Below are 24346 nucleotides of genomic sequence, written 5' to 3' on the forward strand. Positions count from 1 at the left end.
ATGTGCAGTTTGGGGAGCCCTTGATCCTTCCAAGCTGGAGGAGGAACTGGCAAGTTATATTGAGCAAGACAAGACTGGGAGCTGGGGGGTTGGGGATTTAGCTCAGTGGTAGAGCGCTTGCTTAGCAAGCGCAAGGCCCTGGGTTCGGTCCCCAGCTCCGGAAAAAAAAGAAAAGAAAAGAAAAAAAAAAGACTGGGAGCTGGACTCTCCTAGAACAGTGATTCTCACCTGTGGGTTATAACCCTCTCAGAGGGGTCGCCTAAGACCATCAGAAAACACAGATGTTTCCATGATTCACAACAGTAGCAAAATTAGTTATGAAGGAGCAACAAAAATATATGGTTGGGGGGTCACCACGCCACGAGAGACCATATGAAAGGGTCCCAGCATATGAGAGCAACACTGCTCTAGCGATGGACCTCCTGAAGTCAGTTCTTTGGCTCTCATTCCAGTTTGTTGAAAGAGAAACAAACGGTTGGGGTGGGAAATGAGATAAGAAAGGAGATGTTGCTGGGTACCAGCAGTGGAACCTCAGTTAACCAGAAAGGATACAGTTCCCTGGACCACCATCAGGATGTGCAGCTACGACGCCCTCTTCCACATCAGGTGCAACTCTGGGGTACACACAGCCGATCTGCTCACACACGCTGCCTCCAGGACATCCAGGCCCTGCTCTCCCTTCCCCGCCCTGATGCCATCTTGTGATAAAATGCATATTATACAGGGAGCTGGCATCTGCTTATACCCACCGGGCATGCTATAGTCTGTGCCAGACTAGACTTCCTCCCTCCCTACTGAGGTTTAAGGTGGGGACAAAGATTCTAGTGTGAGTCAGGACCTTAAGAAGATAGGAGGGTGCAATGAGCTGGCCAAACACACACTGGCCACCAGCAGAGGCTATGAGGATGCCGGGATGGTTGAAGGGGGTGGGGGCAGCTGAGGTGAGAGGTCAGTGGGGGCTATGACTGGAAGTGGGGACGATGAGGGAGGCTCCTGGGAAGAGCTGGGTGCTATGCCAACGTGACAGAAGTACCCTGCCTTCTGGTCCCTTGTAAATCGCTGAGCATGGGAGGCCCCTGGACCCAGAGAGAATTCCTTTAGTGTCACTGTGGGAACCTTCTTTGGGGACCTTTTAGGGTAGAGCTGGCTATGCCAGCAAGGTGCTCTCCATCTCGGCTGAGTCATAGTGGGGAACTGCTTGCTTCTGTAACCTGGTGCGAGTGCCATAACTCCTGAGGACAGATGTGTCCCTGGAGCCCTGTGGGTCCTCAGCTGACAGGAACCTCAGCTTCGGACATTTTCTCTCTCCTGGGACAGAAGGTCTCTAGCCTCAGTATCTCCAGCCAGTTCCCCACAAGATGTACTCTGTCTCCTCAATTGAGCAGTGAAGCTGGGAGCCAGCCAGCTGGTGGCTTGTGGGAGGGAGGCCATGGGATCAGGGCTGACCTCTCACCCCTGCCCAAGACTAGCCTTTCTAGGCCCCCCAGCATCTCTACCTGTGCTTGCTGCATCCCCTGGCCCCCACCTCAAATCCAGCCCCATAACCTCCCTCTCTGGGCAAAGGTACTGCCATACTGCGTTGTGGCTCTCAGCCTGGTTCTACTTTTAGCCATGCATTTTGGTCATCTTATAACATGTTACGCGGGGCCTCCGTGTTTTCGACTTTGCCGTGGGGTTAAACATAGCCTACATCACAGGGTGACGAACTGGAGTAGAATCAATGCCGTGTTTAAAGCAAGAGGCCGGAAGTGGTATCATAGTTAAAGATATATACCACAAGAATCCTGGCTACCTGGGCTTCCTTGCCCACACCAAACAGGTGATCAACACCTGCCAGTTCTCTCTCTGAAGTAGCTCCTCACCATCTTCTTCATCTCTCCCATGTGCCAGATCTTCTAGTGGGACCCTTGAAGTCCTTTTGTTTTTCCTTTGAGACAGTCCTATGTAGCTGAGGCTGGGCCCCAAGTGCCCTATGCAACCAAGATGACTCCTGATCCCTTGCCTCCTTCTCCCAAGGACTGCACGCACATACCACCAGGCCCGTCTTCTTTCGTAGCCTCTCACTGGCTACTCTTACTGCTTCTCATTCTTGCTCTGTTCTATACTTACAACTGGACCATGTCTCATCCCTTCTCAGAGACCTCACCATATGATGGCCATTTCCCCCGATGGTGTCCAATTCCCGCCACAGCCTGTCTCTTCCAGCCTCCAATGTATCTGTGTGGTCCTGGGCCAAATACCCTACCACTATGCTGCACCCCCAGCCCTACAGTACTGTGGTCTTTCTTGTTTTTCAAGGCCTGCCTCAACTGCTATCTCTTCCTCAAAGCTTCTACTGATCCCCTTGCAAGAGTAATCACTCTTGGGGCTGGAGAAATGGCTCAGCAGTTAAGGGCAGTCATTGGTTGTTCTTCCATCAAAGCTGGGTTTGATTCCCGGCACCGTATGGCACTTCACAGACAGTTTTAACTCCAGTTCCAGGGGATTCAGTGCCACCTTTGCCCCTCTGTGGGCAGCAGGCAGGCATACACACAGTATGCAGATATACAGGCAAAACGCCTATACGCACGTAACAGGGCATACCTCTGCCTTTGATTAGTACACTACGAACCCTGTTGAGCACAAGACAGACTGTCTGCTACTCTGACTGTTTTCTGGACCCACAGGTGGGCCTAGGAAATTTGCCAGTGTCGCTCACAGGCAGCTTAGAGCTCCAAGTGCAGTAGCCAGGGCGAGTCCAACTATGCCCTCCTGAAGCGTCCCTGAGGGGTTTGGGTGAGTAGGTAGCAGGTGGGAACTCACACTGTGGTGGCTATGATTTCTGCCCTCACACTGCAGGGTATAAGAAGGCAGGTAAACGTGTGACACACACCTGTGGAATAGTCACATGTGCAGGCTCATCCTCGGTTGTGGGGCAAAATGGCTTTTCTGTTCTCCAGGTCTTCCCCCACTGACCTCTCCAGGTAGGAGCTCAAGGAACAAGGAGACTCACCTGTGAGCTCGCCCACAGCCAGCTGTCCAACTGCCCTCTGTGACTCTCAGAAGTTCCAAGACAAGGGAGCTTCTACAAAACTACTGTCACACCCTTGCTGACAAACTGCTGTCAGGAACTTGGCCCCGTGGCCTCTGCATGCACCATGGGGGTTCAGGAAGAAGGGCAGGGAGATGGCCTCTAAGGAAACCCTGCCATCCAGAGGCCGCCAGGTCATGTCGTAGCTGGAGGGTAAAAGAAGAGGGGTTCTTTCTTCATAAGCCAGGACCCGGAAGCCCTGAGCCTAGCTAGTTAGTATCAATGAACTCCAATGGAGGGGCCAACCGGCACCCTTACTCATTAGCATAGGATCCTTTCTTCATCCCCCATAGCAACCCACAGCCTGCCTTCTACTGATAGCTGGGATCTAGCCGAGCCTCCTCTCCCTGATACTGCTCGTGTGCACAGCATGGCTGGTCAGAAACTGTCAGAGCATACTAATAAGTCAAAGATGAGTAAGCTCAGACAGGAAATTGATTTTCCAGGATTGGAGAGCTGGACCCATGGGACTGAGACTCCAACCAACAAGGTCTCATCACGCCCCGGCAAATGCCACCATCCCATCCCAGACAGCAGTAGGCACCTCGCATGCCTTAGCTCTCTGATAGTGTCTTCTAAGTGATCTGGCCTCTGAATGTGCAGAGAGGGAGAAAGGCGCGAGCTGGTAGCCGTGTGGGCAGCCCAGGCCCTATTTTCCCACTTAATTCTGTGATAAAGGTAACCTTGCCTCACAGGACCCCGTGTGGATGGATGCAATTGGATAAAGGCTGCGTCCTCTCCTTGTGGGTCTGTGTCAGCAGAAACTTCTTTGCACTCCTATCCCCATCATCCTCATCTTCTTCATCATCATCATCAACACTGCCACCATTGTTGAAACCAACCATCATTTAGAGTCCAGTATGTGTCAGGCTCCGTGTTGACTTCAGCACTGACTTGAGTACTGTCGGGATCTCCCGTTTTCATGAGGTCTGGAGATGGACTCACAGCCCCAGGACTAAGACTGGGGTTCTGAGATTGGAATGTGGGGTGTTGGAGGTTCAAGCCTATACTCTCATTGCTACCCATTGCCACTGTCAGGCAAGTGACATTCTACCAATGGTACAGCCCTTGCTGGGCCATCCTCTCGTATGATGGGCCAGCCAGAGATATTCAAGCAGGCCTTTGCACTCACTAACTACTGCATCCTGGGCTACAGGTAGGTCTCAGCGTGTTCGTCTCATGACGACGGAGACTGATGCCCACAGACATCAAGGACCACGCTGTGCTGGGAGACTGGCCGGCTGGCTGTTTCCTCGTGGGCTCAAAGCATTGGTAAAAGACACTATAAGCAAGTCAGGAGGCAGAGGCACCAGCCAGACCTGGAGGACAGTATAGAATATGGAAGGTATCTCAGAGGTAGTGATTCTGAGTAGAAGATGGGCGAGGTAGAGGGAAGTCCATGTTACCGGTCTGCTGAACCCAGGCCGGATTTGTTCCCTGGCGTTAATTGTTACCAGCCCAAAGTGGAACAGAACTCAAGCCCCAAGATGGATACACGTCATGTTTGTTAGAGGATCCCAGAGGAGCGTAATATTAATAATATCCACTAAGCTAGTGATATTCTTTAGTCAAGCCCGTGGTTAATAATTGTTTTATCTTGAAATATTTCAGCTAGCCAAAGAGGCTGAAAAATCATGTCAGGGAAGTGCTGACGACACTGGCTATAACATGGCTGAACCGTGAAAATGGTACATTGAATCCACAGTGGTGAGAAGGAGGCTTGGGTGATGAGGGCTGAGGGAGGGGAGGGGAATGATGACAGCGGAGAGGGGGAGAGAACGGGGTGAACAAAAGGTTTCTTTTGGGGGTAAAAATAATGTCCTAAAACTGGTTGCAAGGATAAAGACACAATTCTGCAACCATACTAAAAACCTGTCGAGTTTAAATAGAGAAAATACTTACGTGGGTTACATTTCAGTCAGTAACAGCTCCGGCATATTTAGAACCCAGCTAAACGGTTACCTAAACACTGAGCATACCTGGGGTCTTCGTTCTCTGTGTACCCCCTCCCCTGAGTCTGAGGCTTACCATGACACACATTTAATTATTTATTATTTTGTTTTTGAGAATGGGTCTCCCCAAACTGTATAGGCCATCTTTAAAAAAAAAAATCACTCTGTGAGCCAGGAGGTCCTAATTTGTAATTCTCCTGCTTCAGCCTCCCACTCGTGAGGATTCCAGGCGTTAAGTCACAACACTGGGTTACGTGAAATATTTACACATTTATGACATACACCTAAGCACACTGTGCAGTTTCTGACTTTATATAAATACCTAGCATTGTAAATCCCCTCCCACCATTAGCTTTCTATAGTATCGTAAGATCCAGATCCATCCCTGGAACAGATCGGAGCAGATCTGACTCAGGTTCCCGGCAGATCGCATCGCTTCGAAGCCAGTGTTACACCGTGATGCTCTATGACATCTCTGGACGCTCTCTTGTCCGATCATAGCCGCCCTCCCCTATCCTTTACATTGCAGCGGGCACAGTGCTGCCCACCCAGCCTTTCCTCTCCCACACATATACACTTTTCTCTGCAGTGACTTGGAAGAGAGCAGTTGTCACGCACATGCGTAATTCTCCAGAACCGCACACTCACATGCGTACACATGCCAAGGTCCAGAGACAAAAAGCCACCTGAGTCCTTCAGGGTCTGGAGCAAGCTTTCTGGGCTTTTGTTCCTCAGAACTTTCTATTTCCTTATTTTTTATTTCCTTACAAATCTCTGCGACCACCGGAGTGGACATTATCAGAACTGATCTGAGAGAAACCCAATATCAGCATCGTTTAGGGAGTCTGGAAATGCTTTCAGGAGGAAATGGTGAAGAAATGAGTCTCAGAGGATCCCCTCAGGCCAAGAGCAAGGGGGAACGGGGGAGAGCAGACACTGCACTCTTGCGCTAGGCAGCACCTGGCCACTCAACAGCTATGGGCTGCTGGGGCTCTCCCATGCTGACCTTGCTTGCTCTGAGTGGAGCAGGGATGCTGCTCAAAGGCTCCTGTAACACAGAGCCCTTTCCACACTAAAAGACAACCTCCTCAGGGCCCAAAGGGCTGGGACTAACAAGAAACATCTTAACTTCACACCTGCTTTCTGGGCTGGTCATCTCTGAGGCCCAGCATCCCTGTTCCGGTGGCCAGGGCTCCACACCCTTGCCACTATCAGAGAGGTCAGGTGACCAGCAATGTTCCCGGCTGCCTGCTGGGAATGCATGAAAGACAAGGGTAAAGGGTACTGCAGAATTTTGTCTCTATCCTAGGGGTCATGTGGGATGCTGAACTGCTGGATTAGCAAGAGCTGTGCGTTAACTTAAGCTGTGTGTGGATACTGTGGGAAGTGTTGGTAGCAGTAGGTAGTAGGTTCCTGCAGTATGGGAGGTGACATATGGTGGCAGTCCGGACAAAGTGGTACTTGTGAAAGATCGACGATGGAACCAATGATTCTTTTTTTTCCTTTGTGGTTACCATCTCACTCAGTAGCTTAGGCTAGCTTAGAACTCACCATCAGCCTGGGATGGTATCCAACTTGGCAGCAATCCTCTCTGGGTACCAGGGCTACAGAGCTATAGCCATGGGTCACCAGGCTCATCCTCGGTGGCACTTGTGACTGATGGGATGTGAGGGGAAAGAGGGACTCAAAGAGCCCTCCTAAGCCCACCAGCAAGATGGCGCAGCAGGTGAAGGCCCTGATTCAAGCCTGGTGACCCAAGTTTGGCTTTCCAAGAGCCACGTGGTGAAAGGAGAGAACTGACCTCTGCAAACTGTCCCATGACTTCCACATCATGGCACGTACATTCATGTGACACATGTGTGCACATGTGCACACACGCATTATTAAAACCTGCTTAGGTACTGAGTAACTTGCAGAATTTTGGGGAGACCTGATGTGGGGGAACACGCTGGCTGAAGCTGTGCATCCCCTCTGGGAGAAAGGCCTACGAGATGTGGTTGTGGAGTGCTGAGGAGTTTGCCAGCATGGTTGGCTGTTAGAGCATCTCCCTGGCTAGGAACCCATCAAAGGGGCTCCCATTTTATCATCCCCATGATGATACGGTTCTCAAGCATCTATAGCACCCACACCAGGCAGTTAATGAGCTATAGCAGAGGAGAAAGCTCAGCAGGCATGGGCCCCTGGGTCTTTTTGCGATTCATGTTAGAGGCACATAACTGGGAGGTTTCCCATGGATTACACACTGAGCATGGGCCAGGTACTCAACAGGCTTGCAGAGCAGAAGTAAGGGACATGGCTGAGGTGCAGGGGTGGTACAACAGGATGAGAGGACTGAAGAGGGCAGCAGGGAGAAGGTGAGAACTGAAGCAGAAGTGGGCAGACAGGGCAGGGTGATGCAGGGGAGATGCGGGGTCCAGCAGGTCTGGTCCAGGTTTACTAATAGAAAAGAGGGACAGCGAGAGGTTGGCAGAACTCAGGCTCCAGAGAAAAGTAGGCTTGACATTGGGTTGTGAGCGCAGGGGAGCCACAAGCTTCAGGCTGCCTCAGAATCGGGGCAAGTTTGAAAATCATGATGTCAGTAAGTGAGTAATGGAACACTCCTTATTAGCTGAGTACAGGAATCGCTTCGCAGCCTCAGATGACTCAGAAGTAACCTGGCAATCATCTGCAGGTTCAGCAGAGTTTTGGAGCTGCCAGAAGATAGCATCTCTAGTTTGAATGATCTTCCTGGTATAACCATTGACTCTACAGTCCTCTTTTGCAATCATGCCAAGGGATCCTCTGGTCTCTGGTCTCCCATTTCTTGGTTACACTACAACTGAAATAAGGGCCTCAAACACAGGGCCCTTGGCTGTGGATTTGCTGTGCTGCCTCTCAAGAGGGGGTGACAGGAACCTAGTTGAGACCAAAGCCCTGGCCCTAGGCTCTACCCATGTTGGCTGTTGCGGGCAACAATCTTGAGCCAGGAAAAACAGGGAAGGGCTGGCCAAAGAAAAGGTTTAGGGTGTGTGGCAGCAGTTGTCACCACCCATGGAAAATAACCAAAGTTGGGGGATTGGGGCGGGGGCGCTGTTCCGAGCCAGACACAAATAAGGGGTCATGAGAAAACAAAGTCCTATTCCTAAGATCACAAGTTTTGGTGCTGGAAGGGGCTGTTCCTGCCTTGGAGGCATCATCCACAGCACAACAACTTATTGTTCTGAAGTACACATTGGACTGGACCACATCCTTCCTCCCCAAACCTTCCCTGATGCTACATTCATGGTCTGTGGGGAAGCACAGACAGAGTGAGAGATGCAGCTGCTCACTATTTCTGCACCCATAGCAGACATTATTAAGCGATTACCACACCTTCTGCTAAGCAGACATTATTAAGCGACTACCACACATTCTGCTACTCTGGTTGCAAGATGACCCAGTACTGGCCTCCAGGCAGTCATTACCAATTTGGATGTGTCACATCCCCAGTGTTTAAATGTTTGGGCCCCAGCAAATGATGACGTCTGTGGAATCTTTAGGAGGTGGACCTATCTAAAGGAAGTGATTTGGTAGGGAGTAGGCCTTGGGAATTACAGCCCATTTTCATACTTCTGACCTCTCTGTTTTTGGCCAATGCCATGTGAACAGGCAGCCACTCCCATTCCCGCTGCCACCAAACCTCTTCAGCTGCCATGCTTTCTTCATCCTGAGGGACTGTGTAATCTTGAGCTGTGAGCCAAACCAAACTCTCCATTGTAAAGCTGCTTCTGTCTCATCAGAGGAGGAAAGTAAGTAACAAGCTGTCAATCACCCCCAACATTAACAGTATCCAGATAAACCCTGGGCTCTCTGCAGTTCTGATCTCTCTCTACCCTAATCCCTGCTCATCTGTTTCCTGTCACCACTCAGGGCTCCAAGTTCCTTAAACTGCTGGTCAACTCCAGATGTACCCATCTCCTCTCTCCTCGAAGCTTTTGTTCTGGGTGGTTTCTCAACATCCTGTGATCAGTTGGTGGATTTTCAATGTTGTTTCTCCCACCTTTGTGGAAACACAGCCTCACTTATTGCCTTTTTGAGGCAGGGCTGGCCATTTAGCTGAGTCCTATTTTGAACCCCTTGTATGGTGATGTTTAAAAGGTTTGTCTGTACGTAAACCACCCAGCACAAGTCTGTCTGGCTTTCTGCACCATCCTGTTACTAAGGTCTTGCCAGAGGTAGATGAACAGGACTGGAGTTTGGCTCTTCCTCAAGTTCCAATCATCAACTGCCTGCTCATCCCCACCCAAGAACCTGCCAGACTTCAGAGAAGAAATTACAGGACACAGACAGCAGAGCCACCTCCCTGCCTGGCACCATGCTCCTGTGACACACTCAGTAAAAGATATTTATCCTTGAAGTCCCTTTACTTAGACTTTGGTCGTGGTGGCAGATGAGTCTGTAGCCTCACTGTGTGTACCCTCCGGCTTGCTTCCTTCGTCTGTATGATAAACCTCCAAGGTCACCTCCTTGGTGACATTTGCGTTGTCTCTTCGGTACTTCATAGTACTCCTCACAGAATGTCTGAACCGTGGCGGTGGTGGCTGTGGCACCACCCACTGACCTGGCCAAAGCACCTTTTCCTCTCCCCTTCTATCCCTCTTCTAAGCACATGCCCGTACTGGGGCTGACATGGACTACATCACCCAGCATTCCCACTGTTGCTGCCTAAACCTTCCAGACTTGATATTCACCGCTCCAGCTGCCCAGTCCCCACATAGGAACCAGTCTTAGGCAGAAGGGCTGGGTCCCACTGAGGCACTCCTGTCTGAAGCCCCACCCAGCCCCAGTTCGAGACGCTCCTAAAGGAGCCGTTTCCTTGCCAACTGGAGCCTATATTGTCCTGTTCGCCATTTGTTAGTAAGAAGAGGGACAGAGAATGGGTGAATTTCCCTGATCTTTGTACTGGCTTCAAGTGGTCTAGGAAATCCCACGGTGTGTCTATCTGTTCTCAGGACCCTCCCAACTACCCAGTGTGCTTTACAAAAGGCCCACACCCATTTCTCAGCTTCTGGCTCTTGTCCCTGAGGCTTGACCTCTGGCATCCTGCCCTGAGCCTGCAAGCCCATCACTGCGGTGGCAAACAGTGTTTGTGGCAGGATGCTTGGGAGAGCTATTTTGGGGCAGGGAGGAACTCAGGAGGATGTTGGCAGGGTCAGTGTAGGAAGGGAAGAAGGCAGGTTTTCTGCCCTCGATTGTGACTCCTGAGTCTTCTGGATGCTGCCCAGGGCCCCAAGGTTGCCACAGAGAAGAGCACACCCACCACAGGACTCCAGCTTTGGATTCTCTCAACCAAAAAAACCAAAGGGGACAGGCGTGGGTTTGGAGATGTAGGATCTGATCCATCAGCCACCATAGGCAGAAAGAAAGTGTTTATTTGCTGTGACCAACAGAGGGGATTTCAGGGCCAGCAAGACTCGAGGTCTAGTTCAGGGTAACACATGTGAAGTATATTGACGGGGTGGGTGGACAATAAGGAAACATCCATTGAGTACCTACTGTATACAGGGAGGGAGATTATTAAGTGCTAGTAGGAGAAAGGAGTGTAGTACTTTGTGTTCGTGTATTTTACAATCACAATATACAATCAGGAGCTAGGCAGAGATCTGTAAACTCTGACCCCAAGACCATATCTAAAATGAGGGGCTCAGGTGCAGGCATGGGTCGGAGAGGGCTTTCCTGACCCCTCTGAGGACTCGTAAGGATCTGGAGTGCTCAATTTGCCCTCCTCTTTTGACCATAAGTTTTGTTCTTCACAGGAGTCTCAGGTTAGCCTCTCTGACTTACTGTGAGGCATGGGATAGCCTTGAACTCCTGATCCTCCTTCCTCCACCTCCTAAGTGCTAGAACTATTTGAACAAGCCATCACACACACACACACACACACACACACACACACAAATATATATATTATCAGGTAGGAATATATGCATATATATGTCAAGAATACACATACACACGTATATATACACATACATATACACATACAAATATGGTAGGAATGGAACCCAGGGCTTCATGCATGCTAGGCAAGCACTCTACGTTCCCAGCCATTTTCCCCAGCATATCCCCAATATGAAGTGCATACTGCCTGCACACAGTAGGTGCTCGCCCAGGGACAGTGACAAGAATGGCTGTTAGGTAGAGTAGGTGTGAAATTCCGATCTAGGACTTTTTTTCACTATGGGGTGAGATGCCTCTGCTTTCCCTAGTCAGCAGGGACAGGTGACTACCGTGGCCTTGAACATGCAGCCGACGCTGCCACCGATGCCAGGATGTGGCAGTTTAGAAAAGAATTTTGGTGTGCCATTGACAGACAAGAGAGGGCTGGGGAAATTTGATGATGATGATGATGATGATGATGATGATGATGACGACGCCGCCGCCGCCGCCGCCGCCGCCGCCGCCGCCGCCGCCGATGATGCCTCATGTCAGGCAAGGCACTAACAAGTCAGATAACAAGCCCATTGGTCTCTCCCACATATCTGCCAGGTGGCCTTTCTCCTTGTTTCTAACAAAGCAACTGAGGAGCAGCGAAGAGCAGAAACTCTGAAGGGGACTACACAGCTGCTAAATGTCAGAGACGGACTTCAAACCTGTCGTCCATGGAGAATAGCCCTCCTGTCTAAGACAACAGACACAATCAATCACACACAACGCGGGTAGTCCCAGAAACCTGTCCAGCCTATCACCCCAGTGTCTTAGGTTAACGAGTGTCTTAGCTCGTTAAACCTTGCCAGCTCATGGGTCTAGCAGGAAGCTTTCTGGGACTCCAGGGCCCCATCGAGAAGAGCTGGCTCCCGAGGGCTCTGGACACCTTTTTAATTAATTCAGATAAGCAGCTTGTGGTGGAACCAGTGACCCTTACCACAGCCTCACATCTGGATAGCACACTAGCCCATCATACCTGGCCACCACAAACTTCCACTGCTTGTTATGTCTAGCAGGCTGGCTAGTCATCACTGTCAGGTTCAGTGGGTTTAGAATCACCAAGGTGTGTGTGTGTGTGTGTGTGTGTGTGTGTGTGTGTGTGTGTGTGTGTCTGTGTGTCTGTGTGTCTGTGTGTCTGTGTGTCTGTGAAGGCATTGCTAGAGAGGCACAGGTGATGAGGGTAAACACACCCTGGGCTTTATCCCACAGCTAGAATGATCAAAAGAAGGAAAAGGGGAAAAAAAAGCAAGCTGAGAACTAATCTTTCTCCCTCTCCTCTCTGCTCAGACATAACCAAGCAGTCACTGCTGCCACAGGTGGGGAATGAGTCTGTGATCAGGCCTTGTCCATCCCAATAGACTGTACTCCCTCCTACTGCAAGCCAAAACAAACCCGTGCACCCCTAAGGTGCTTCTTGCCAGGTATTTGGTCACAACAAGGGAAAAGTCGAATAACACACTTAAGATCTGCCAGTCTCTCTTCCCTGGCTCACGGAACCTGTAGAGGGTTTCTAGAGAATTCTGAGCCAGGGGAGGCCCTTCCCAGGAGCTTAGAGGCAGCCTTTCCAAGGGCCATTTGCCCTGTACTGTTACCTAAGAAGATTCAGTGTGCACTAGGAGATCCGGAGCAGAGCAAGGCCTCTAGCAATCATTTAAGCATGTCTCTCTGTCCTTCTAAATCTTTTTCTGTCTCTTCCTTCAAAGGGTTTTATAGCCCAGTCCAGTTACTCAAGCAAACAGCGACAATTCATTCATCATCTGTCGTTAGCTTAATGAAGATGGTCAGAAGCCTGAGGGGTCCTCACACACACACTCACCAACCAATGGTCTTCACCGGTGACAGTGCGCTTGAAGAACCCAACACTAAAGATGTCTGCACTGAGCAGGAGCTCCGTGCACAGCTTTGAACACAGAGACAGTTGAGGAATAGACTGTGTTAGCCGCGGCTCTGTGGCATCCAAGACCAACACATGCAATGGCGGAAACCAGCAAAAGCAAAGTCTGAGTCCAATCTACCCTCGCAGCACCACAGGGCTGTCCATCCATCCAGGCGACGGATATTCTTGTAGACTTATGGTGCCTTCAGAAACGGAAGGTGCCCCAGGGGTGAGCTGGGAGGGGGCTCCACATTTGCTGGGCTGATCTTCCCTCAGCCTCTGTCACAAATTTCAGAACATGGCCACATCTGCTAAGCAATATACCTTCACTTAATCTACTGCAGTGACTGCCAGGTGTGGAGAGGAATTAATGAATGGATGCAGGCTTAGATTAATGAATGACCGATGGTGCACGCACGGGGGGAGGGGGAGAGGGATGGGAGAAAGGAGGGAAGGATGGACAATACGCAGATGCATCCACAGGAAGACGGAAAGAAACCGAGTGAGAAGTAGTAGCCGAGTTGGACAGGAATACAAGGAGGACTTCTGAGAGGTGGTGCCTGGCCAAGGTTGCCCATCTGACCTCACTCATTTGCAGGCCTCTTTACCTGGTGGGCAGTTACATCCTGGAGACATCTTCGGGGCCTCCCTGCGCCTGCGCGAGTAGAACTTCCATTTCTGCACAAAAAGACAAGAAAAATCATCAGAGCTCATAAAGCTACAGCCTTGGAAAGCCAGCATGGGAGATGAAAGGAACTGTATATGGGGGAAGGGGCCAATCAAGGGATGTGGGGGTTGGGGGAGAGGTCAGGGGTCAGGGGGAGAAAGCCTGGCAGTTCATGGCCCTCTACTGCCCACATGAATGGTCCTGATAGCCTTTGAAGAGCTCTCAAACAATCCTCGTGTAGAAGACAAGATACAGGATAGGGTTTCTCATGGCCATTGCAGTGTCTGACATCTACAGCAGGCTCTGCCCAGGGCCCTATAAACTAGTCACCCATAGTGACTTGATGACACATGTTTCTTAGCTCTTGGCTATTGTTTTCCTTCTCCAGCTGGGTACCTGGGTAGGGACAAAGCCTTCTGTTCTACTCGCCCCCACAAGGCTAGCCTAGGCAAAAGGACAAAGTTGGGTGATGGTGGACTGGAGGCGCTGAGCAGGTTTTAGACACCCCTCTCTATCAAATCTCTTTCACCACACTTTGAAATCACGGAGACAATCTGGAAGGCCTCAAGAGGTGGAGTACCTCAAATCCTAAGAAGTTGCATATGCAGGACAATAGTCAAACACGTTTGTGCAAAACGGCCACACATGGTAGACTGTTTATGGAGGCCAGTATCTGTGTGCCCTCTCTGTAGAGGGCAGGGTGCTATGTGCTTTACATGGGACTCTTAAGTGAGCCTTGTGTCTTAAGGTTTCCATTGCTGTGAAAAGAAACCACAATGAAGGTAGCTCTCAAAAAGGCAAACATTTAATTGGAATTGGCTTACAGTTTGTTGAGGGCTGGTCTTTTGCTAGCTTTTGTAATGCTCAGTACAGGTCCCCAAGACCTGGAGTCTGCAAGCAGCCCCTATGACCCTGCTCCCAAGTTATTTCTGATTGATAAATAAAGATGCCAACAGCCAATAGCTGGGCAGAAGAGACATAAGTGGGGTTGAGGTTTCGCAGGCTTGGGGTTGGAGAAGAACCATGAGGAGAGAAGAAGGCAGGAGGAGAGAAGAGAAGGCACCATGGGTTAGGAATCAAGAGGACATGTCCCTGAGGGCTACCCAATTGGAGTTAAGAGCAGCCCAGATAAAATAGTAAATAATAACTCAGGGTTATCAATAGGAAAGTAGATTCTAACATCATAGAGGGTAGACATCTGTCCAGCTCTTGTGTTGTTTAAATAAAAAGGTTGTGTGTGTGTCTTTCATCTGGGAACTTAATTAGCTAAGGCGGGGTAGAAAACTTGGGTTGGGATTAAATAATTTTTACAACACAGAGGTTTAGTCCATTATCATCATAGTGGGAAACATGGTGGCATACAGGCTGACATGGTGCTAGAGAGACAGAGCTGGGAGTTCAACATCTTAGTCTGGAACTGGAAGCAGCAGAAGGAGTCTGTGTGCCCCACTGAGAATAGTTTGAGCATGCACACACACACACACACACACACACACAAACACACACAAACACACACCACACACCACACACACACCACTCATCACACACACACATCACACACACCACACACACACATACCACACCACACACATCACACACACACATCACACACACACACCACACACACATCACACCACACCACACACACACCACTCATCACACACACACATCACACACACACATCACACACACACACCACACATACCATTCATCACACACACACACCACACACACCATTCATCACACACACACACACACCACACAGACCACACACACACACACACAAACACACACCACACACCACACACACACCACTCATCACACACACACATCACACACACCACACACACACATACCACACCACACACATCACACACACACCACACACACATCACACCACACACACACCACACACCACACACACATCACACACACACACATCACACACACACCACACACACTATTCATCACACACACACACCACACACCATTCATCACACACACACACATACACACCACACACACACCACTCATCACACACACACATCACACACACACACACCACACACACACCACACACACACACCACACACACACCACTCATCACACACACACACATCACACACACACACCACACACACACCACACACCATTCATCACACACACACACATACCACACCACACACACATCACACACACACACACACCACACACACACCACACACACACCACACACACATCACACACACACACATCATTCATCACACACACATCACACACACACCACACACACATCACACACACCACACACACACCACATGCACACCACACACACACACACACCATTCATCACACACACATCACACACATACCACACACACACACATACACACCATTCATCACACACACACACACCACACACACACCACTCATCACACACACACACCACACACACACCACACACACACACCACTCATCACACACATTCACACACACCACACACACATCATACACACCACACACACACACACCACACACACATCATACCCACACATCATACACACACACACATCACACACACACACCACACACACTATTCATCACACACACACACACCACACACACCATTCATCACACACACACATACACACCACACACACACACCACTCATCACACACACACATCACACACACATCACACACATACCACACACACACATACCACACCACACACACATCACACACACCACACACACATCATACACACCACACACACACACATCATTCATCACACACACACCACACACATCACACACACACCACACACACACCACACGCACACCACACACACACACACCATTCATCACACACACATCACACACATACCACACACACACATACACACCATTCATCACACACACACACACCACACACACACCACTCATCACACACACACACCACACACACACCACACACACACACACCACTCATCACACACATTCACACACACCACACACACATCATACCCACCACACACACACACACACCACACACACATCATACCCACACATCATACACACACACACACCACACACACATCATACCCACACATCATACACACACACATACCACACACACACACACACACACACCACACCATACATACACACACCACACACATATCACACACATATCACACACACACATACATCACACACACACACACACACACACACACACACACACACACACACACACACAGGACCTCAAAGCTTGTCTACACAGTGACATACTTTCTCCAACAAGGCCACATCTCCTAAAGTGCCATTCAATAATGGGCCAGGATTCAAATACATGAGTCTACGAGACCATTCCTATTCAAACCATCAGACCTTACGAGGAAGTTGGTCTGGGTAGCACAAGGAATGACTGAGGACCTCGGACCTCTGGAGACTCCATTTCTCCAGCTCTGTCATTCACAGAACACACACAGTGTATTTCATAGACTTACACCAGCTCCGCTCTACAGCGGCTTCTGTCCTTGATGGACAGCCATGGCATCTCCACACGCTACACCTTTACCAATGGCCTGGGTTCCCCCATGACCCCTTCAATCCTAGGGTCTCTACTATAACTGAGGCTGTGCCTTCCCCAATGGTCTCTTTTGATGTCTGCTAGTAGCAAGCCTTAGCTGCAACACTTGACTCTGTGAATCCAGAAGCTCCCATGTTGCCAAGACCAGCAAGATGTGGGTGGCTATAAAGCAGTCACCAGGTTTGGCTGCCAGCATAAAGTGCAGCCGTGGCCTCCTCTGGAGAGCTCTGGGAGACATCACCTAGACAATGCCGGCTCTTCTTAATTCCTGATACTTTCTCAGCTCTGGCTGAAGAGCTTCCTCATTCCTGGCAAAATGAAGCTTCCACTTTAGTTGTGCCAGGCCTCTTGTTAATCATAGCTGATCAGAGATACCAGAGATGCTCAGTTCAAAACATCACAGGGACAGCACTGAGAGGGTCTTTGAAGAACTCACACACTTCCCGCTGAAACATCCCAAGCTGGCCTCCAAACTGCCATCATCCTCTTCAGTGCCCCTCCCCCCACCAGAACCTCCCCTCCAGAACAGCTGGTTGAGCTCAAGTATTCAATAGCTTTTCCAGCTCCAAGTTTCAAACTCCTTCCATAGCCCTCCTGCAAACAGCAGGCCCCCATGAACCTGGTAATAATGTCTGTCCTGGTAACAATGTCTGTCCTAGTAGCAATGTCTGGTAACAGTGTCTGTCCTGGTAACAATGTCTGTCCTGGTTTGCTTTCTATTGTGGTTAACATCTTGTTGGAAGGCAATTTGTAGAAGGAAGTGTTTACTTTACAGGTCATCCTGAAGGGAAGTCAGGGCAGAAACCCAAAGTGGAACTCAGGAGCAGGAATGGAAGCCGAGACCCAGAGGCAAGAGCTGATGCAGAGACCATGGAGGGATGCTGCTTACTGGCTTGCTCCTCCTAGCTTGCTCAGCCTGCTCTCTTATGGAACCCAGGACCACCAGCCTGGGGATGGCTCCACCTACCATGGGCTGGGCCTCCCCCATTGATCACTAATTGAGAAAATGCCTTACAACTGGGAGGCATTTCCTCATCTGAGGCTCCTCCCTCTTTGATGACTCTCTATCTTATGTCAACTTGACACAGGAAACAAACCAGTATAGCTGGCTATCATTCACTCCTCCTTGCCTGACAGAGGATTTCCTTCCAGTGGCTGATCAGCCCTCTGAGATGCTGAGTCTAGTGGTCAATCCTTGTCCTCCTTACCTGGGGCAGTATTTACACACTTCTCTGTGCATTTTCTGCACTTGGCTTCCAGGAAGCCATGCTTTCTACATTCCCATTCTTTCACTCTGGCTGGTCCCTCTCTTTTTCCTTTGCCAGTCCCATCTTATCTATTTATTAACTAAATGTCACAGGCCATAGGGCCATGGTATAGGGTCTGACCTCTGTTCTCTACACACTGGCTCTCCAAGACCTCGCCTGGTCTATATTGTCTATGACAATATTCAATATTGTCTATGAATGCCTTAGCCAGTATTCTATTGCTTTGAAGAGACATTATGGACAGAGCAATGCTAATAAAATAAAGAATTTCATTGGGGGGTTGCTTAGAGTTTCAGAAGTCCAATCTATTATCATCATGGCATGAAGTCAAGCAGACATGGGGCTGGAGAAGTAGCTGAGAGTTTCATCCTGATAAGAAAGCAGTGGGGAGGGGAGGGGAGAGTGGAAGAAGAAGAGAGAAGGGGGAGGGAGGGGAGAGACAAGGAGAGAGAGGAAGGGAGAATGAGAGAGAAAGCACTTGGGCTTGACTGGGGCTTTTGAAACCTCAAAGCCCACCCCCAGAGACATACTTCCTCCGACAAGGCCACGCCTCCTAATCCTTCTAATCCTTTCAAACAGTTCTACTCTTTGAAGGCTAAGCATTCAGAGATGAGCCTATGGGGTCTATTCTCATTTGAACAACTATACTGATCATAGACAGCCCCATATCCCCATCTCTAGCCTGGACCTTCCTCTGGGGCATATGACCAGCTGCTTTTCTGACAGGTGACTCTTGGCCATCCTTAGAAGAGGTCTCAAGACCAAGCTTCTAGCCTACTGCCTATCCCTCTCATATGTGTCCTATTAGAGCCAGCTCAGTTTCTCCCACTCTCTGCCTTACTCAGTCAACAAACACCTCCATCCTCTGCCTTGTAGACACCAAACATCAGTGCCCTTTCCCCAACCCCAGCGCCACCACCTGCTCCAGACACAACTGGATCCCAGTGACCTTGAAAACCTACTGTCAGCACCCTACATCCAACCTGGGCCCAGCAGCCCATTGCTGGAGCCACCACCTCTCCAGGCTTTCCCCTACCCCAGGGCCTTTGCACTAGTGATTACTCCCTTTCTAGAATGTTCTTTTTCTAGCTGTCCACCTGGCATACTCCTAATAGAGACCCTCCTTACTTCCTGCTCCAGACCTACATACTTCTGTCTCCTTCTCTCCTTCATTTTCTCCTTTACATTTTCATCCCTCTCATTTATCGCTTCCTCTTTGCCAACTGAAGGCAAATTCCACGCAAAGATGAACGAAATGTTCTGTGTTCCTCGTCACCGTGTGCCCAGTGCACACAACAGAGCCTGACATCCAGTAACCTAACCCCCCCCATCCCACCCCACCCCGGGCTATTTACAAATCGGACGTCACAGCTTGACTCAGGCCCTGTCTGTCGTGGTGGGCTGTGACTCACTCAGTTAGGTGCTGTGTGCCGGCCAACCCCTCTCAGATGGGAATGAGTGACCCAGGTCACCCAGGCACACCCTCCAAGGGGCCAGCATTGGTTGTTTAACCTACTAGCTCTGGCCTCTTAGGTATCAGAGTTAGAGGCCCTAGTGAGACTAAAGCTGGAGGTGGGTGGGGCACCCTGCAGTCCTGGTTGGAGGGTGGACTCCAGCACTCTACACTGAGGGGGCCCTTCTGCTCTCTTGGCTGGTGATCAGGGCCTCCTGGAATGCCCTGTGTGGCCAGCACTGAAACACCACCGGCCTGACGGGTCGCAGCTATTAAAACACCGGTGTCAGTATCAAAGGGAAGATGCCAGGCAGCCACTCGCTTCCCCAGAGAACACAGTTCCAACCCGGCTTGGGCTTAGGGGCCAGTCACTCCATATGTCCTAGCTCAGGACCCTTAAAGGGACCAGGCACCTGCCCAACCCAGGAGTCCGTTACACAGGAATCCAGATGGCAGCAGAGGGGAGCAAGGCCAGAGGCCCAGTGTGACTGTCACTCCAGGGTCTGTCCTCAAGCTGAGGCTGCAAAATAAGTTGTCATCTCCTGTCAACTGCCCAGGTGCTGAGACAGACAGTGCAGCAAAACAGCAAGAACCAGCTATAACCACCAGTAGTCTAGAGCGGCACTTTCATGGGGTCAGGCTGTAGCTCGGAGGCATAAAGTGTTTGTTTGGGGTGTGAATAGGGTGTGGCTTAAATCCTCTGCACCAGAAAGGAAAGTTAAAAAGCCAGGTATAGTAGGGGTATGTCTATAATTCTAGTACACAGGAGGTAGAGGCAGGAGGATCATTGCAACTTGGAGGTTAGCCTGGGAGGTGAGACTGTCCCCCACAAGATGCCAACCTAACCACAAAACAAAGTGGGTGGGGTATAGCTTTGTTAGCAGATCGCTAACGTGTACACTGTTACACGCAACATGTGCACACAGCAGGCACGGGCAGAACCCTAGATTTAACCCAGGGTTCTGAGTACGATAAACTGAGTACAGTGCTCCACGCCTCTAACCCAAATACTCAGACGGCCATGGGCTTGGAAGTTCATGATCATTCTCAGCTACGTACCAAGTTTGAAGATAACCTGAGCTACAGGAAACCCCGCCTCCAAAATATTTTAGGTCAGGCTTGGTGACACATGCTTTTAATTCCAGCACGCTGAAGGCAGAGCCTGTGATTTCAAGGCTAACCTGGACTACAAAGCAAGTTCCAGGTCATCCCTCGAAAAGATTTCATTCATTCATTCATTCATTCATTCATTCATTCATTTGCTTGTTTATTTATACATTTGTTTATTTAGACTTTTTGAGACAGGGTTTCTCTGTGTAGCCTTGACTATCCTGGAACTTACTCTAAACCAGGCTAGCCTCAAACTAATAGAGATCCACCTGCCTCTGCCACCCGAGTGTTGGGATTAAAAGCATTCACCCCAACACTACCACTGGCTGATTCTTTTTTTTTTTTTAAATAACCCATATTAAACAATCTACACTATCCATAGTAATAAGTGTTTTAGAAAAGAAAGTCACATAATTAATTTTGATAAATATTCGTATGGCTCCTACCTGCCCTTGGGGCTACCAGAAGTGGGCACAGACCCCAGTTAATCTTCTAGTTATTCTCCGTGGGGCTTTGCAGCATGGATAGGAGGACCCACAAGCCGGGCCCCACCCCAACATCCACATTAACAGTTCTCAGCGACAAATAGAACATCTGGGATTCAATACACTGATTAAGTGAGGGTGGCCTTAATTACCTGCTGCATTAACAGGATGACAGGAAGGACGTCGGACAAGAGGAGACACCAGCTTTGAGAGAAGTCTAGTTACTTCTCAGTTGGGGTGGTGTGGGCACGTGTCCTGAGCTGATATGGGTCTGCCTCTCCTGCCTGTCATGTAGGGGCTAGTGTACCCACGCCACCCACGGGTACCAACGGGGTGAGTACTGACTGTCCTGGGCTTACCATGCTCCTCCCCTCCTGGGAAAAAAGAGGAAGATGAAGCCCTGCCTGTGGTCCTCCTTTAACTCTGGGTGTCAGAAGACAACACAGTTAAGCATCTCTCTGGTCTTCCTTTGGGACCTGCTCCTTGTGGCTTTGGGCTGGGCCTGGGCTAGACCCGGGAAGTACCCACAGTGTTCAGCAGCCTGAAGCTAGCTGTGTGGCCCAAACCCCGGAACAACACGAGGTGGAGGGTGGGGTTGGGAGTTAGGGGTTGGGGGCAACAGAAGAGGGATTGGGAGGGAAAGACACAAAGATGGTGGGGGAGGAGGCGGAAGAGGGTCTAGGAAGGGACAGGCCCACCAACTGCCGCAAGCCCTGGGGCTATAGCCGATCTGCTGGCTGGGTAAAATCAAAGCAGAGGAAACTCAGACATCTACACACCCATCCACACCCACTCAACCCCAAACAGACTCGCTCAGACCACTCCAGGGCTGAGGGCCACAAGGAGCCCAAGAAATTGCCTTCCTCCCTCTAGTCTATGTCAGAGCTTGGCACCAGATCACAGATCACGGGCTGGGAGCGAGGGTCTCTGGTGGCTGTGACTTGCTCTTCCTAAGCTCAGCAAAGGGAGTTGCCTATACCTGTGTGGGAGCATTCCAGACTGGATGGGGAAGTTCTTCCGTCCACCTAACCCAAGGTCTGCCTGCTGCCTCTGGGAAGTCAAGGAACTATGTAGGTCCCTCAACTGGCTGTGAGTTGTCTGTAGAATGTCTTGACATGGGTGCATAGCACCTCAGGGATCCAGAGAGATGAAGCCAGGCCACTGAGGGGGCAGATCCAGGGACAAGAGTCCTGCACAGGGGGAGCTGAGACTGCTTTTCATGCCCCCCTTCCTCCCTTCCCCACCCAGGAAGGGGCTGAGGTGCATGTATGTTCTCTGGAGAATAATCAGGACCAAGTGGACCCAAAGCAGGCCCTGGGAAGCCAATACAGAGTGACACAAGACAGTCCACAACCCCACTGTTAGCATAGTAGTAGCGGAAAGGAGTGGGTGGTCAAGAGCTGGTCACAGCACACACACACACACACACACACACACACACACACACACACACACACACCTGCTCATTGCGGGGAGGTGACAACTGAGCTGAGGCAGACAACCTCGTGAGGGTGCTGGGAATGACTGGAAGCCAGCACAATGCCACACTTCTGAGAAACCACGCAAACTTCTTGCCTAGTCATTCTCTCCGCAGACCTCACAACCTGTTTCACAAGCAGGAAACTGAGGCACAGAGGGAGTAAGAAGGCCAGACTAGAACCCAGGAAGCTTGCCTTGGAGCCCATGGCCTTCATGCTATGTGTGTGTTGGAGATAAAAATATCTCTTAGCCAAATAGCAGGAGGGTCCCAAAACACACTCACTCTGTGTGAATGATTGTGTATGTTATGTATATGTATGCATGTATGTTTGTACATGAGGTTATATACGTATATATATGTAGGTTTGTACATATGAGTGTGTATGTATATATGTATACGTAGGTTTGTATATGAGTGTGTAAGTATGTATATATGCATGTTTGTACAAATGAGTGTGTATATGTATGCATGTATGTTTATACATGAGTATGCATATGTATAAATATATATACATATGTATGTATGTGAGTGATTGTGTGTGTGTATATATATGTATATGTATGTGTGAGTGTGTATCTATGTGTGTGTGTTTGTGTGTGTGTAGGCATGGATGCATGTGCATGAGTATGAAAGACCACAGCCTAACACATGTGGGGTCTGCAATTGTTTTCTAACTCATATTTTAATGCGAATCTCTCATTAGAACTGGGGCTCGATGACTGGGCTAGGCCGGTCAGCTAGAGGCTCTTTGGGATCTACCCATTTCCACTCACCCAGGGCTGGTGTTACAGACACATGCCATCGTGTTTGGCTTTAACAAAACAAAACAAGACAATAGACAAAACCAGGCTGAGTAGCCAGGCTTTCTTGGCAAGCACTTCATTGACTTTGCCGTCTCTCCAGCTCCCAATTTTTTAAGTCTAGAAAGAACCCTCATGGATGATATTCTTAGGATCACCACTCCCATTTTAGAGAGGTGCATCTCAAGGCACAGCGAAGTCTAGCCACTTCCTTGAGCTCACACAGCCCGGCTGGACTTGAACCCAAGCATTTGTGAGTCATGCCTGGGCTGAGGGCAATGGGACTAAACTGTATCAGCTGTGACACGATGTCACTGTAAGGTCTGTGTGTGGAGTAAGCAAATGAGTTAGGAACAGAGCTGGGCAGAGCGGTGATGGGGGTGGGGAGGAGAAAGCAAACAGGCCCGAAGAGGCTGGAGGTCAAGTGATCACAGAGGAGCACCCCATACAGACGAGCAAGGCCCTTCTCCTCCGTTTAACTTTAGATTCCTGTCAGCCATGCTGGGAATAGGTGGTGGCAGGGGGCAGAAGCATCTGGAGCTCTCACAAGATTCCAAGTAAGATTTGACCAACCCTGGAATAGTCATAAGTCCTAATAATATAAGGTAGTGAACCTCCTATCATAGTAGGAATGTAAGCACAAGGA

General features: G+C 49.9%; 1 protein-coding gene across 51 annotated transcripts in view; it reads right to left on the reverse strand.

Moving 5' to 3' along the window:
• Col13a1 (collagen type XIII alpha 1 chain) overlaps positions 1-24346 on the reverse strand; it is a 140074-nt gene that overhangs the window by 107131 nt on the left and 8597 nt on the right. For all 51 annotated transcript variants that reach the window (XM_087598210.1, XM_087598202.1, XM_087598212.1 and 48 more), the window contains exon 2: positions 13453-13522. Coding sequence is in view for 1 of the 51 variants with exons in the window: in NM_001109172.1 (NP_001102642.1) it covers positions 13453-13522 (70 nt within the window). In the remaining 50 variants the exon portion in view is untranslated. The remainder of the gene's footprint in view (positions 1-13452; positions 13523-24346) is intronic.

Source organism: Rattus norvegicus, chromosome 20 (genome assembly GCF_021556685.1).
Source record: "Rattus norvegicus strain SHRSP/BbbUtx chromosome 20, alternate assembly SHRSP_T2T, whole genome shotgun sequence".
Lineage (NCBI taxonomy): Eukaryota > Metazoa > Chordata > Mammalia > Rodentia > Muridae > Rattus > Rattus norvegicus.